Genomic DNA, 17,121 nt, shown 5'->3' with positions numbered 1-17,121 from the left:
TCTCCCTCTCCCTCCTCTCTCTCTCTCTGTCCTCTCTCTCTCCATCCTCTCTTTCTCCCTCTCTCCCTCCTCTCTTTCTCTCTCTCCCTCTCCCTCCTCTCTATCTCCCTCTATCTCTCTCTCCTTCCTCTCTCTCTCCCTCCTATTTCTCCCTCTCTCCCTCCTCCCCTCCTCTCTTTCTCCCTTTCTCCCTCCTCTCTCTCTCCCTCTCTCTTTCTCCCTCTATCTCTCTCTCCCTCCTCTCTTTCTCCCTCCTCTCTCTCCCTCCTCTCTTTCTCCCTCTATCTCTCTCTCTCCCTCCCTCCTCTCTTTCTCCCTCTATCTCTCTCTCTCCCTCCTCTCTCTCTCTCCCTCCTCTCTTTCTCCCTCTCTCTCTCTCTCTCTCTCTCACGCCCTGCTGCTGATAGCGCGCGCAGTTGATAACCGGGCGTGTGCGCGCGCACTGTCGTTAACCTTGGAACTGTATCACAGTGCCGGTTCTCTCTCTCTCTCTCTCTCTCTCTCTGTCGCGCGCGCGCCTTCAGCTCCCCCTCCCCCCAACCACCACCACTTTTAATTCATTTCATTTTTTCTCATAATTGTTATTTTTATTTCTCCTCCATCATGAGCCGTCTGAAATGCGGCTTGATCGTCGGGACCGTCGTCGGCGCGGTCGCGTGCGCGCTCGGTCTCATCCTCATTCCAGTGGGCGACAATATCATCAGCACAACTGTCAAAAAGGTGAGATTTATTGCTTTTAAAATGTTTTTAAAATAAATAAATAAATAAGTGCCCGAGTTGACCCCCTGTGTTCATGGCTGTGTCCTGGGGCCCCACTGGCACCTGCTGGTGATCAGGAATAATTCAGCCCAGAATGAAATGGGCCCCAGTTATCTCTCCACAGCAAGTGCACCAGATGTGCAGAGACATTTACAGCAGTGTGAAGTTTGCTCCTCGAGTTTTGCACTCCAGTTCTCCGGTGATGTGCGCAGCTGATGGAAATGGCATTCTCAGTCACATTTCCTGTTTTTGTTTTGAGTTAAATGACTGAGGGGTGATTTTTAATGACATGCTCATGTTTACTTCTTTTATAAAGTATGAATTTAGCTGTTGCTACAGTAAAAAAAAAAACAGAAGGATACAATAATGTCCTGTCTCTCCATCAGTATACAGTGGCATGCAAAAGTTTGGGCACCCTTACAGGAAAATGTCTGTTACTGTGAATAGTTAAGTGAGCAGAAGATGAACAGGTCACCAAAAGGCATAAAGGCAAAGACGACACGTTTTTTTTCAGCGTTTTCTGCAAGATTTGTGTATTATTTTTGTTTTGTACAATTGGAGAGGGGCGGCATGGTGGTGTAGTGGTTAGTGCTGTCACCTCACAGCAAGAAGGTCCAGGTTCGAGCCCCGTGGCCGGCGAGGGCCTTTCTGTGCGGAGTTTGCATGTTCTCCCCGTGTCCGCGTGGGTTTCCTCCGGGTGCTCCGGTTTCCCCCACAGTCCAAAGACATGCAGGTTAGGTTAACTGGTGACTCTAAATTGACCGTAGGTGTGAATGTGAGTGTGAGTGGTTGTCTGTATCTATGTGTCAGCCCTGTGATGACCTGGCGACTTGTCCAGAGTGTACCCCGCCTTTCGCCCGTAGTCAGCTGGGATAGGCTCCAGCTTGCCTGCGACCCTGTAGAACAGGATAAAGCAGCTACAGATAATGAGATGAGACAATTGGAGAGTGGGGGGGGGAGGAACACCAGGTGAAAGTTTGGGCACCCCAATATATTCGAGTTCTCAGGTAGCTTTTACCAAGGTTCCAGACCTTAATTAGCTCATTGAGCTGTGGCTTGTTCAAATTCTTCATTAGGAAAGGTCGCAGATTTCAAAGCTATATAAATTCTCTGACTCCTCAAACTTGTCCCTAAAATCAACAGCCGTGGGCTCCTCTAAGCCAGGGGTCCCCAACCTTTTCAGCACTAGGGACCGGTTTGGTTCAGCATTGTTTTGCTGCGGCCCGGTGTGTGTGTGGGGGGCGTGGTCTCACACGCGCGAGCTGGGGGGCGGGGTGTCTACGTTTAGCAGACACTGGGAGAATGCATTTAGCTGACGCTTTTACAAATTAGAATAATTGATTATTTGAATTGGAGGACAATTTTGGTGATCGTTTTGGTTCCATATCTGGTGTTGTGCATGCGTTAAAAGTAGCGAACTTCAGCTATGAACAGTAAGTAAAACTGAATCAGGAACATAAACTTGAACGACAAAATTGAACTAGGAACATGAAAACAACATGCACAACACAATAGGAATAGGTGCTGAAACAAATTAAAGGCCTAATTTTATTATGGCATAAGCCGATTAAATTTTAATGTGAGCCCTGTGCTTGTTTCCCTGCAGCTAGAATGTCCCATCTGGGGGTGATGTTGGACAGTGACACTCTTAATGTATTTGAAATATCCAATCGGTTTCTCAGTTTTGTTTTGGTCACTGTCATTGCGGAAAACCCGGCCTCACAAAGATAAGTAGTTGGGAAGGGCAGCAACGTTTTGAGCGCTTTTACGGCTATTTCCGGATATTCCCGTTTGGCGTTTACCCAGAACGCAGGCAGAGAGTTTGTTTGGTCAAATTTAGTCTTAAGACCACCGTCATTTGCCAGCTCGATCAGCTGCGCTTCCTCCTGAACGGACAGGTGGTCAGGAATTCTTGCAAATGGATTGCGGATCCATTCATTCTTATCACGCGGATCTCGGGAGGCTGGGAAGTAGCGGTCGAATTCTTTCGACAGCCCAACGAGATGGTCACGAACCAACTGTGATAGAGCTGGCGCTGGCTCCGTTTCCCCCAATAGCCCCACTAATAAATGAAACATGTCAAATACACCCTTGTCTACGCGACGCCCCCACTGATCCAGCTTTGCTTTAAATGCAGCGACTTTGTCTGCTACTTTAAAGACAGTCGTCATTCTCCCCTGAAGTGTCAGGTTGAGCTCATTAAGCAAAGCAAAAATGTCACAGAGGTAGGCGAGTTTTGACACCCAGTGTTCATCACTGAAATGCGCAGCCAGATCAGACTGTTTTCCTGCCAGAAATGCCTGCAGAGGCTCTCTCAACTCGAACACTCTGGCCAGTGACTTCCCCCTCGACAGCCACCTGACCTCTGCGTGCAAGAGAAGGCGTTTGTGCTCTGCATTCATTTCTTCACAGAGCTGCTCAAACAACCGGGTGTTGAGTGCGTGTGCTTTGATGAAGTTGACCATTTTAACGACATCGTTCAATACAGCATTCAACTCCGGTGACAATTTACGGCTGGCCAGCATTTCTCTGTGAATGACAGTGTGTTCGCAGTCAGGTGCAACCTTGCTCAGCCTCGCAGTGAAACCAGACAGCCGCCCAGTCATCGCCGCAGCCCCATCAGTACATACACCGATGCAGAAGGACCAGTCTAATTTCCCTGACACGTAACCATCCAACGCCCGAAACAACTCTGCACCTGTGGTGTTTGTTGGAAGGGAGAGCACACACAACAGATCCTCCTCAACATCCTCCTCAAAAATGTACCGCACGAAAACGAGAAGTATTGCCCTGTTTTCCACATCAGTGGACTCGTCTACCTGAATTGCAAACCACGGCGACCCTTTTAGCCTCTGCAACAACTGCGCCTCAATATCCTCCGCTATATCATTAATGCGCCTCTGCACAGTACTGGCAGAAAGAGGTACCGAGCCTATCTTTTTGGCTGCTGCCTCCCCAAGCACTTCGTCGCACATGTCTTGGGCAGAAGGCAGAATTAGCTCTTCTCCAATAGTGAATGGTTTCTTTGACTTAGCTATTTGACACGCCACTCTGTACGAGGCTCTTAGCAAAGCCACGTTCACAGAAGTAGTTGTCTTTAGCATGAGTTTTTGTGAATCTTGCTCTTGCTTTTTGCGCTCAAAGAATTCAAGAGGTTTATTTTTAAGTGTGGGGTGTTTAGTTTCAAGGCGTCGAATGAGCTTTGATGGCTTCATAGACTCATTCGACAGCTTGTCCCCGCACACCACACACAACGGATTAGGAGCATGCGAGTCACCGGTCTGTGTAAAGCCGAATTTTAGGTAGGAATCATCATATCTCCTATTGAAAGATCCCTTCTTTTTCTTTGGGTTGCTTCCGGGATCATTATTGTCATCGATGCTGGACCTCTTTTCACCCTTACCCAAACCAAAGAAACTTTCTAAGGACGTTTGCTGCTTCTTGCTCATTGTAGCTAATATACACTGTCGCTGACCGTGAGAACTGAGCTGATCTGAGGCAGCGATGGGAAAATAGGCTACGTGTTGAGGGCGGGTCAGACAGTCATCATGATTGAAAAAAATAAAATGTGCTATCGGCCTCCGAATGCAATAGGCTATGCAGCGTCCACGCATACTTATCTAACGTGAAATGAACCCATGTTTTATTTACACCTCTCTCTCTCTCTCTCTCTCTCTCTCTCTCTCTCTCTCTTTTATATATAAAAAATCCCCCCCTTTTTTTGGCATTTCCCCCCAATGTCACGACCCGGTTCGGAATGTCTCGCGGACCGGTACCGGTCCGCAGACCGGTGGTTGCGGACCGCTGCTCTAAGCAACTCTGTTGCATTCTGAATAATAAAATAATTGATGCTCAGAAAGCAGGAGAAGGCTACAAGAACGTAGCAAAGTGTTTTCAGGTAGATGTTTCCTCAGATTGTAATGTTATTAAGAAATGGCAGTTAACAGAAACAGTGGAGATCAAGGTGAGGTCTGGAAGATGAAGAAAACTTTCTGAAAGAACTGCTCGCTGGATTGCTAGAAAGGCAAATAAAAAACCCTGTTTGACTGCAAAAGACCTTCAGAAAGATTGAGCAGACCCTGGAGTGGTGGTGCACTGTTCTACTATGCAGCGACACCTGAACAAATATGACCTTCATGGAAGAGTCATCAGAAGAAAACCTTTCCTGCGTCCGAGCCACAAAATTCAGCGTCTGAAGTTTGCAAATGAACATCTAAATAAGCCTGATGCATTTTGGAAACAAGTTCTGTGGACTGATGAAATCAAAATAGAACTTTTTGGCCACAATGTGCAAAGGTATGTTTGGAGAAAAAAGGGTGCCAAATTCCAGGAAAAGAACACCTCTCCAACTCTGTAGCATGGGTGTGGATCGATCATGCTTTGGGGTTGTGTTGCAGCCAGTGGCACAGGGCACATTTCATTGGTCGAGGGAAGCATGAATTTGAATAAATACCAGCAAATTCTGGAAGCAAACATCACACCATCTGTAAAAAAGTTGAAGTTAAAAAGAGGATGGGTCCTACAATAAGACGATGATCCAAAACACACCTCAAAATCTACAATGGAATACCTCAAGAGGCCCGAGCTGAAGGTTTTGCCCGGGCCCTCACAGTCCCCTGACCTAAACATCATTGAAAATCTGTGGATAGATCTCAAAAGAGCAGCGCATGCAAGACAGCCCAAGAAACTTGTAGAACTAGAATCCTTTTGCAAGGACGAATGTGTGAAAATCCCCCACGTAAGAACTGAAAGATTATTAGCTGGCTACAAAAAGTGTTTACAAGCTGTGATACTTGCCAAAGCGGGTGTTACTAGGTACTAACCATGCAGGGTGCCCAAATTTTTGCTTCGGGCCCTTTTCCTTTTTTGACATTTTGAAAATGTAAAAGATGAAAATAAAAAATTGTTTTTGCTTAAAATATAAAGGGAATGAGTCATCTTTAACTTTATTTCTTTTGGAGATCATTTCATCTTCAACTTGCTGAACTGTTCACAGTAACAGCAGTTTTGACCAGGGGTGCCCAAACTTTTGCATACCACTGTATAGTGATGGAAGGAGTCTCCAGTGTCAGAGCTTTCTCACAGTCAGAGATAAAGCTGGAACTTTCCAACATCTTCAGAACAGAGCAGTTTACACTCGGCAGTTTTTCACGAACAAGTGGCGTTTCTTTCGTTGCTTTCGGTAAGCTCTGCTACAATTTCATCTTCAAATAAACAATTGTATAAACAGCACAGAGAAATCATAGATACATGTTTACAGCCAATGGATAATGATACTGTATGTTATGTATTATCCCAGTTATATTATTATACATTCGCTAAATTTGGAGAAGTGGCTCAAATCATGTGATGTGTGTGATAATAAAGTTCCACTTTAAAATTAAATGCATAACTTGTTTTTTCCCCTGAAAATCTTGAAATAATGTACGATGCAAACCCAAAGATGAAGCCAAACATGTTTTCACTAATCAGCTTAGTACTGTCAAAACTGGTATCATTTTTTTCCACTTTGGATATTGTATTGATTATCACATGACTCTTTATTCCATCAATGAACTACTTGTTTATCTGTAGTCCCTCTAATCTACAACATGCCATAATTTTGCATATTGCATATTGCAAAATTATATTTGAATATTGCTGAATATTACAGAAGTGATTATCAGCACATATTTGTTTATTATTTTATTGCTAAGTGCTCATATGATGTCATTATTGGTACGTCAGAATTTGTGTGTTAAAAAAAACAAGTTTTAAAGTTGGGGTTTGTAATATTTAAACATGCATCTAGATCTGTAAAAATTATCCAATTTTTAAAATAATTTACAAAAAGCCACAACTTTGCAATTACCGTATTTTCTGGACTATACGTCGCTCCGGAGTTTAAGTCGCATCAGCCAAAAAATGCATTATGAAGACGAAAAAAACATATATACGTCGCACCGGACTATAAGTCGCACTTTTTTGAAGGGTTATTCTATCCATAGAATCTGTGATTGTATCTGATAAGCGGCGCGTGGTTACTGCGCGACTGCATTGTTTATTTAATAAACGAACAGCTGAGCAGTGATAACGCACCCTTTGCCCTGTAAGTAGCCTCATCTGATTATTTTAAATATCTACTACTATCTTTAATACTATCACTATCGTTATTACTAATAGCCTATATTATTATTATTATAACTAATATTAGTAGCCTATTACTGATGCATTAATCAGTTTGCTTTTAGAATATTTTTAGCGGTAGGGCTTATTATCGCCCCATGGCTCTTTCATCTGTGTTATTAAAGCTGTAGTCATCATCGAGGAGTGTCATTCTTCATTTTTGTCGAATTTTATTTCATTAAATCAGAGGTCAAGTAGGCTATAGGTATATCATCTCCAAAGACAACCGTCTAGTGAAAAAAAAACAACCGCTTTTAAATCCCCTACTTAAATCCTTAAAAAGAGTAATTTAACTCATGTCTTGTGTGATCTGATCTCCAATGGTGAAATAAACCGGTTGTGATATGAGTAGTCTGTTATTTTAGAAGATAAATTTAATATATAATTTAATATGTAGCCTAATAAAAATAATATTTTATAACATATCACGACATATTACTGTCTGTAACTGTTCGTCACTAAAGCGTTTTCTAAGATCATAATGTCTGATATTATTATTATTTTTTTACACACACAATAAGCGCGTGTGCGTAAAGTTATAGTAAACCATCCCCCACCTTTTTTTTTTTTGAGTCACCGGACCCACCCACCTCCTGCGTTCCGGGACCTCCCACTTCACAAATTAAGCACTGCCTAAAATCATTACATAACTTATTTAAATAACTATAGCCCTGTCATTAATAATAAAACACAGGTCAATCAAGTTGATCAAGCTGGCGATTTCACTCCAAATCAGCAAATCCATTGAATTCCTCATCCTCGGTGTCGCTTCTGAACAACTCTGCCAACTCCAGCGGCAGACGAAGCGCCGTTTCCTCTTCTTCTGCGTGGCTGTCGTCAGACTCAGCATCAGCTCGTTATTCCGCGGTGAAAAAAAAAAAACATATATACGTCGCAACGGAGTATAAGTCGCATGGCTAGCCGAACCATGAAAAAAAGTGCGACTTATAGTCCGAAAAATACGGTAATTTTACTGAAGTTGCTAGGGTTTTTGTTTGTTTGTTTGTTTTTTGGCTGATTTTTTTTAATTTTTTTATTTTTCTGGCCCTGAAATTAGCTTCACTTCCAGCAGGATAAAAGCTGTTCAGCTTATTTTCCCTTAAAAGGCGAAGTACAAGGCATTTGTATTTGTAACAGAAGGGGAGAGTCATTTTATTGTTTGCTTGTTTATTCATTTATTTATATATATTTTTTGAAATTGTAATTTGCCTCACAACCAATAGAGGGCTCTGAACATTCCTTACTGCTCCTTTAATGTTAAGAAGCGACTGATAGGTGACGTAGTATAAAAATGTGAATTTGTGATTGTATATTTGAACATTCTGATGGAAAAACAAAGGAATAACCTTTACTGCTAATTATCTTGCTACCGAAGAGGCTACCAGGTAGGTACTGACATGGCTACGATTTGTTACACACTCTTTCATGTTTTGTCATCTTTTTTATTAGAGCGAATGCTAAGAAGTGGGTCTTTGTTAAACCCTGGCGTTGGGACACAGCCCAGAATCACAGTTGGCTAAACACTTGGTCTTACGTGTATGATTCAGCTCATCGGGTTCTGTTTTTTCTTGCAAAATAAGTCCAAAAATAACATGAAGCTATGATAACGTTGTGCTTTGACAGGAAGCTGTCCTGGAGGAAGGAACCACGGCGTACGAGAACTGGATCTCGGCCGGCGCGCCGGTGTACAGGCAGTTCTGGCTGTTTGAAGTGCAAAATCCAGATGAGGTGGTGAAAAACGGCAGCGTTCCTCAGGTCCAACAAAAAGGACCGTACACGTACAGGTGAGGCTGGAGATCAGTGTGGTGTGTTCGTGTTACTTGACGGTGAACCGGCCTCAGTTATGCCAGTCTCAGAGAACCGTCCCTCAGATGTCTGTAATGAACAGAAGGAGAGAACAAGAAACCATCTGACATCAGTCTGATGCAACCAACAGCAAATGTTCCCTCTCCCCCTTTCCTCTCCCCCTTTCCCCCAGTCTCAGTGCTGTTAAATTCTGGATTCTAATTGGTCACAAGGTGTTGATTAATTTTCTCTCAAGTCAAGTAGCTGTAAATCACAGGTTTACGTTAATCTACTCGTTCCCTCTTATATGCCATCATTTGCATAGTAACAGCTCGTTCACAGGGACTTGTTCAGCGTATGATGTGTTTATTACATGCTGATGGATGGAGTCTTCAATGTCAGAGCTTTCTCATAGCCAGACGTAAAGCTGTAATTTGCAGTTTGCAGTTTCTTGGTAACATGACAGTCGGCGGGGGCGGTTTTTTGTTTGTCTTATTAACTTCGATATTCTATAATGTACTGTAAATGAGAACAGGAACTAACTTGTTTCACTGAACATTAAATGTAACTAGCCTTTTGTTAGTAGTTTACCAACACATTTGAGGTAAATGTTGACATTTCTGATAGTTTTGGCCCATTTCCATTGTCACGGTGTCTGTAAATTTTCTGTATAGAAGAATTATCCGCTACATGCTAGCTAGATACATCCTAATTTTAGCCGTGTTATGTATTTTCTTTATAACTTACCAACACATTTGAGGTAAATATTGACATTTCTGATAGTTTTGGCCCATTTCCATTGTCACGGTGTCTGTAAATTTTCTGTATAGAAGAATTATCCGCTACATGCTAGCTAGATACATCCTAATTTTAGACGTGTTATGTATTTTCTTTATAACTTACCAACACATTTGAGGTAAATGTTGATATTTCTGATAGTTTTGGCCCATTTCCATTGTCACGGTGTCTGTAAATTTTCTGTATAGAAGAATTATCCGCTACATGCTAGCTAGATACATGCTAATTTTAGCCGTGTTATGTATTTTCTTTATAACTTACCAACACATTTGAGGTAAATGTTGACATTTCTGATAGTTTTGGCCCATTTCCATTGTCACGGTGTCTGTAAATTTTGTCATTCTGTATAGAAGAACTATCCGCTACATGCTAGCTAGATACATCCTAATTTTAGCCGTGTTATGTATTTTCTTTATAACTTACCAACACATTTGAGGTAAATATTGACATTTCTGATAGTTTTGGCCCATTTCCATTGTCACGGTGTCTGTAAATTTTCTGTATAGAAGAATTATCCACTACATGCTTGCTAGATACATCCTAATTTTAGCCGTATTATGTATTTTCTTTATAACTTACCAACACATTTGAGGTAAATGTTGACATTCCAGATAGTTTTCTTATTTCTACCATCACTGAGCCTTTACACTGTCTGTATATAAGAATTAACAGCTACATGCAGGCTAGACAAATCCAAATTTTAGCCATATTGTGTATTTTCTTTTTAATTTACCAACACATCTGAGGTAAATGCTGGTATTCTGGATAGTTTTGTCTCATTTCTACTGTCACTGTCCCTTTACATTCTCTGCATATAAGAATTAACAGATGCATGCTAGCTAGATATATCCAAATTTTCACCATATTATGTATTTTCTTTATAAATTGCCAACACTTCTGAGGTAAATGTTGGCATTCCAAATAGTTTTGTCTCATTTCTTCTATCACTATTCCTTTATAGTCTCTGAATATAAGAATTAACAGCTACATGGTAGGTAGTTGAATCATAATTTTAGCCAAATACAAAGTTTTCTTTGTAATTTAACAGCACATCTGAGGTAAATGTTGGTATTCCTGATAGTTTTGTCTCATTCTTGCAGTCATTGTGCCTTTACACTGTCTGTACTAAATACTTAGCAGCTGAATGCTAGCTAGATAAGTCCAAATTTTAGCAGTATTCCATATTTCCTTAATAATCCTGACTCATTTACCAACACATCTGAGGTAAATGTAGATATTCTAGATAGTTTTGCCTCATTTTTTCTATCACTATCCCTTTACATTCTCTGTATAAAAGAATTAACAGCTGAATGCTGGCTAGATGAATCCTAATTTTAGCCGTATTATGTATTTTCTTTATAATTTACCAACACATTTGAGGTAATTGTTGGTATTCCAGATAGTTTTGTCTCATTTCTACTGTCACTGTCCCTTTACAGTCTCTGTATAAAAGAAATAACAGTGACACGGTAGCTCGATAAATCCTAATTTTAACCATATCATGTATTTTCCATATAATTTGCTAACACTTATTCTGAATAATTTTGTTTCATTTCTATTGTACCCTCTCTTAAAAATAATTATAGGTACATGCTAGCTAGATAAATCCAAAACATAACCACACAGAGGGTTTTATTAGTAATTTACTAGCATATCTGAGGGAATGTAGTGCTGAGTGCTTGCTACAAAGCACTGACACTGGAGACTCCTTCCATAAATGTTTCTGAGCAGCAGAATCTCATCTCATCTCATTATCTGTAGCCACTTTATCCTGTTCTACAGGGTCGCAGGCAAGCTGGAGCCTATCCCAGCTGACTACGGGCGAAAGGCGGGGTACACCCTGGACAAGTCGCCAGGTCATCACAGGGCTGACACATAGACACAGACAACCATTCACACTCACATTCACACCTACGGTCAATTTAGAGTCACCAGTTAACCTAACCTGCATGTCTTTGGACTGTGGGGGAAACCGGAGCACCCAGAGGAAACCCACGTGGACACGGGGAGAACATGCAAACTCCGCACAGAAAGGCCCTCGCCGGCCACGGGGCTCGAACCCGGACCTTCTTGCTGTGAGGCGACAGTGCTAACCACTACACCACCGTGCCGCCCGAGCAGCAGAATAGTTTTACAAAATATTTTCTGTTTATCGCAGTCATAATAAAAAGAGTGAACAATCCAAACTGTCTCTTCCCATCAAATACATCATACAGTATCAAGTTATTGTTTAATCACTCCAATAATCTGACCTGATTATCTTTATATTCTCAGGCGGGTTCAAAAGTCTCCGTCAGGCATCATGAACAGTATTTATTTCACTGGTTATCAAAGACCAAGATAATTTTGTTGAATTGCACTTCTCAGACACCCCTCTCAAGGGGTTTTCTGATTGGTTGAGAGCAGGTGGAACGATAATTATAACACGCAGAAGAGTGTAATAACCGCGTGTGTAAAATAAAATCATGTTTTGAGGTAAAATTAATCAGGGTCTGGGACAGGAATCAGAATGAATGATGTTTTTTCTTAAAGGTCTTTGGGAGATATCATCCCTTTACGTCAGTTACAGGTTTTGGTGTCATTAATTCATAAACAATTAATTTTTTTAATCTTAAATTGTAGTATTAAGATCTTTTACCAATCATCCTTATTGTGGTTGCTTGTTTAGCTTTTAGGTTTTTTTCTTTATATATTTTTTTAATTTAAAAAAATATATATGTTATTTACCAGCTGGGAGGTCCGTATCGTGAAATACCGTGACCGAGGTCTTGAAAGTACTGAGCGAGGCCCTCTGGGCCGAGGTCAGTGTTCAAGGCCAAGGTCACAGTATTTCACCATATGGACCGACCTTAAGCTGGAAAATAATTGTAACAGTTCTAACGAAGGGTGGAGCACAGAGGACGGCAGGACAGAGATCAGGTTTGCAAAACACGGCTTTTATTGCCACACTTTTCAATGAAACATTATTGGCTAACACAGACACACACACAACTGGCATCTGGTTCGGGGATGAGCTACTCTGCTCTCTGCTCTCCCTCCTTATATAGGGCGCAGTCACTGGGAAGACACACACAAACACAGGTTAATTGACATCAGGTGTAGTGATTCTGCCACTTACCTTCCCTGACTCCGCCCCCCTGTCACAGACCGGCACTTGACCATGCCCCCGCTGCCACAATAATATATTTATTTTTTTCTTGACCAAATTAACAGAAAATGAGAGCACCCAAAAGGGAAAACTGAGCCAAGCCGCCATTTTGAATCCTCATTCACGGCTGTAATGCAAATGGCTTCCTCCTCAGTATACAAGTGCACTTCCATGGCAGAAAAAAACTACATTTTGCCGCCTATGTAGTTCCCTATTTATACAAATAGGAGTCATTCAGGATTCAGCCATGTTTTTGCTCGGCGTTAGCAACAGTTAGAGGTTTTTAGCTTTCTCCTGAAATGTTTTCTTTTATTTCTTCTTCCTCAGGGTAGTAAAACTCGCTTTCGCTGTAAAGACTGTCGTTATCACTAGCCATGCTGTAAAATTAATGCTATTCTCCTGAGAAATGCTGGCAAAAATTTATAAGATTTTTGATAATCTTATAAATAAATCTTATTAAAAAAAGATAAATGTTGACAACAAATTCTACTGAGTTTGTTGTTGTTGTGAACAAACGAATCGCCAGAGGTCCATAACCAGGGTCCTTAACTGGGGTCCGTATTGTAAGATACGGACCCGCTCGCCAGCCAGTCAGAGCGCAGGATTTGATGGAAACCGCACCGCAAAAAAAAAAAAATTATTTATTTACTTACTTACTTACTTGTTTGCTTACTTATTTCATTTCCTTGTCTGATTTTTATTTTTATGGAAAGTACTTGGAGATTTTTAATCAAAATCTAAAAAAAGTGCTATTATTATTATTATTATTATTATTATTATTATCAGTAGTAGTTGTAGTCGTGTCTGATGTCAGTATTGTCTAATGTCCATACTCATAGACAGTGGCTGTTTAGCACTGCAGTACACAGTCACCGGCCACTTTAATAAGAACTTGTTCTTGACTCTAAGATCCTTGTTCTTGGCTGCAGGAGTGGAACCCAATGTGTTCTTCTGCTGTTGCATGCTGAGATGCTTTTCTGCTCACCGCAGTTGTAAAGAGTGATTATATGAGTTACTATATCCTTCCTGGCAGCTCGAACCAATCTGTCCATTTTCCTCTGACCCTCTCTTATCAGCAAGGTGTTTGTTTCCACCCACAGAACTGTCGCTCACTCAATGTTTTTTGGTTTTTGCACCATTCTGTGTAAACTCTAGAGACTGATGTGTGTGAAAACCCCAGGAGATCAGCAGGTTCTGAAATACTCAAACCAGTCCATCTGGCTCAAACCAACACCCATACCACAGTGAAAGAAAGTCACACTTTGAGATCACAATTTTTCCCATTCTGATGTTTGAAGTGAACATTAACTGAAGCACTTGATTTGGATCTGCATGATTTGATGCATCGTGCTGCTGTCAAGGGATCGGCTGATTAGAGAACTGCATAAAACAGCAGGTGGAGGTGTGGGTGTTCTTAATAGAGTGACTGGTGAGTGTATTTCAGTTCATAAAATGAAGTGAATTTTTATTTATTTTTTTTGTAGAAAATGCTGAAACATTCACCACAAGCTGACTATTTAAACATTCTAGCTAGCTAATGTTAGCCAAGCTCTCACTAAAAGTTGCTAACTTTCATATAGTTTTTATTTCCAGTTCACAATACTTAAAAAGCTTCTTTATTATTTATTGTTTTTGGAATATTTTGAATCTGTATCACCAGAACATGGTATGTATAACTGACTATCCTGCTAATCTACCATTAGCTAGCTACACTCTTCTCAAGCAGCTACACTCAGGAGCAGTGTTGTTTTTGTTAACGATGACGATGACGAAATGATTTCGTCAACGCACCTTCTTTTATGACTAAAACAAGACAGTGACGAGCTAAACATAACTCTTTGATCACGAAAATATGACGAGACGTATCTGTTGTTTTCGTTGACGAGACGAAAATGTTAGTGGGTTGGCTGTAGGACTATCAAAATGCATGGCATTTCCTCCAACGGTGCGTGCAACCTGTCTACCAAATGCTGAAAATATCAGCAATGCACTGCATCCCGTCCTTGTTTGGCCACGCCCACCAGGCACAGTGCACACAGTTCATGGACCATGGCAGCTGCAACGCCAGCACAAGGGCTTGGTGGGCGGAAAAGACATGATGATTTATGGACATACTTTACACATAATCCAGCAGAAATAAAATGGAATGCCTTATAGTGGGAGACAGAGGTACACGCTGTCAGGCCCGCTGACAGGGGGGGACAAATGGGTATGTTGTCCCGGGCCCAGGAATGGGGGGGGGCCCAGAACTGGGCTCTCATGAAGTTGCGATTATTTTATTTCATTTCAAAATGTGTTGATTTGGGGGAGAAATGTGCTATATTTGCATTCAATAAATAATTTCTAGATCTTTTGCCTTTATTCTCTTTGAAAAAGGTGTCAAGAACCCCCTACCACCCCAATGCAAAAATGGTTTGGTCTGACTCTTTCAGCCCGTCCCTTCTGCGTGTGTGTGAGAGAGCGAGCAGCCCCTCCCCCAACCCGCGCGCTGCGAGCAGAGTGTCACAGAATTTTCTCAGAGCGCTCCCTCCAAACAACGGGGATTTACACGAAAACGGAAGGAGATATTCACAATATTCTTTCACAGTGAGCGCCACAAGGCTCTCCTGAACACACTGATGTAATTTATTTTGTCTGTAGTGTAAAAAATGAGGTCACTAGAGCGAGTTAAAAATGAGTGACTTTTCTGCCAAGTTTATAATGGCAGTCTATGGGGCTGCGTGCCTGTCCTCTCCTCACTTTCAGGCTTCTCATTCAAAAACTGCAAGTCCTATTGTGTAGGTAGACACATTGTGTGAATCAGGACAAGTGTGGCTACTACTTTTGAGAAAATTGTGTGTGTGGAGTGAAAATTGGGGCTGAAAACACAGTTTAAATGAGAAAGTTTGAGCTATTTTTCCAAGCTCTCTACACTCTGCTCCACTGGTGTGTAACGCAATAGACACCCATTATAAAGGCTGACTTTCTCAGGCTTTATAAGGGGGAGGAGGGGTGGAGACGCGGGGGTTGGGAGCATGGCGAGGGCGGGCATGTTTCTTTTCAAAATATGGCTTGCAGAACCGTTATTCCAAAATCTCGTACTCCACCTTTAAGGGGAAAAAAACGACATCGATCGGTCATAGCGCTTCGACAATCAGCATGCGTGCCATTTGCCAACATGCACAAGTCAGGAGCACAGAAAAGAGAAAAAGAGAGGAAGAAACCAAGAGACTCAGGGGCTCACTGCATAAATATTTTAAAAAAGATTCGGATGATGCAGCAGGTACTAGCAAAGGCAGTGGGGCAGCTGAGCCAGGTAAGACACAGCCAACTTTTTCCAGCCCCGTAAAGTAACCCCAACCAAGGCACACGCGGCACGCAATTCATGTTACAAACGAGGGGAGAGCAAGTCACACTGAACACCATATCAAACGCACAGGGCATTGAATCATTTCATAACCACAACGGCTTAATAACATTGTGTTTCATATATCTGATTGAAGCTAAGAATATTCACATTAGCCCGCAATCATATCCCGCCATTTCTCGAGCGGTGTGTTCTTCTCTGCTTTTCACACTGGACAGTACACACGCACAGTATACTATAGTGTGTATACATATATATATATATATATATATATATATATATATATATATATATATATATATATAGTGGTGCTTGAAAGTTTGTGAACCCTTTAGAATTTTCTATATTTCTGCATAAATATGACCTAAAACAACATCAGATTTTCACACAAGTCCTAAAAGTAGATAAAGAGAACCCAGTTAAACAAATGAGACAAAAATAATATACTTGGTCATTTATTTATTGAGGAAAATGATCAAATATTACATATCTGTGAGTGGCAAAAGTATGTGAACCTTAAGGATTAACAGTTAATTTGAAGGTGAAATTAGAGTCAGGTGTTTCCAATCAATGGGATGACAATCAGGTGTGAGTGGACACCCTGTTTTATTTAAAGAACAGGGGTCGATCAAAATCTGATCTTCACAACACATGTTTGTGGAAGTGTATCATGGCACAAACAAAGGAGATTTCTGAGGACCTCAGAAAAAGCATTGATGAAGCTCCTCAGGCTGGAAAAGGTTACAAAACCATCTCTAAAGAGTTTGGACTCCACCAATCCACAGTCAGACAGATTGTGTACAAATGGAGGAAATTCAAGACCAATATTACCCTCCCCAGGAGTGGTCGACCAACAAAGATCACTCCAAGAGCAAGGCGTGTAATAGTCGGCGAGGTCACAAAGGACCCCAGGGTAACTTCTAAGCAACTGAAGGCCTCTCTCACATTGGCTAATGTTAATGTTCATGAGTCCACCATCAGGAAAACACTGAACAACAATGGTGTGCATGGCAGGGTTTCAAGGAGAAAGCCACTGCTCTCCAAAAAGAACATTGCTGCTCATCTGCAGTTTGCTAAAGATCACGTGGACAAGCCAGAAGGCTATTGGAAAAATATTTTG

The 17,121-nt window shown here is 41.4% G+C and overlaps 1 protein-coding gene across 1 annotated transcript in view; it reads left to right on the top strand.

Annotated features, from left to right (window-relative positions):
• Positions 1 to 603: 603 nt before the first annotated feature.
• Positions 604 to 17,121, top strand: part of cd36 (CD36 molecule (thrombospondin receptor)) — a 50,534-nt gene continuing 34,016 nt past the window's right edge. Inside the window, exons 1-2 of the mRNA XM_060903549.1 lie at positions 604 to 720; positions 8,548 to 8,708. Of these exons, the coding sequence (XP_060759532.1) occupies positions 604 to 720; positions 8,548 to 8,708 (278 nt within the window). The remainder of the gene's footprint in view (positions 721 to 8,547; positions 8,709 to 17,121) is intronic.

This window comes from Neoarius graeffei, chromosome 21 (assembly GCF_027579695.1).
Source record: "Neoarius graeffei isolate fNeoGra1 chromosome 21, fNeoGra1.pri, whole genome shotgun sequence".
NCBI lineage: Eukaryota > Metazoa > Chordata > Actinopteri > Siluriformes > Ariidae > Neoarius > Neoarius graeffei.
This window is presented reverse-complemented; position numbering and strand designations above follow the sequence as displayed.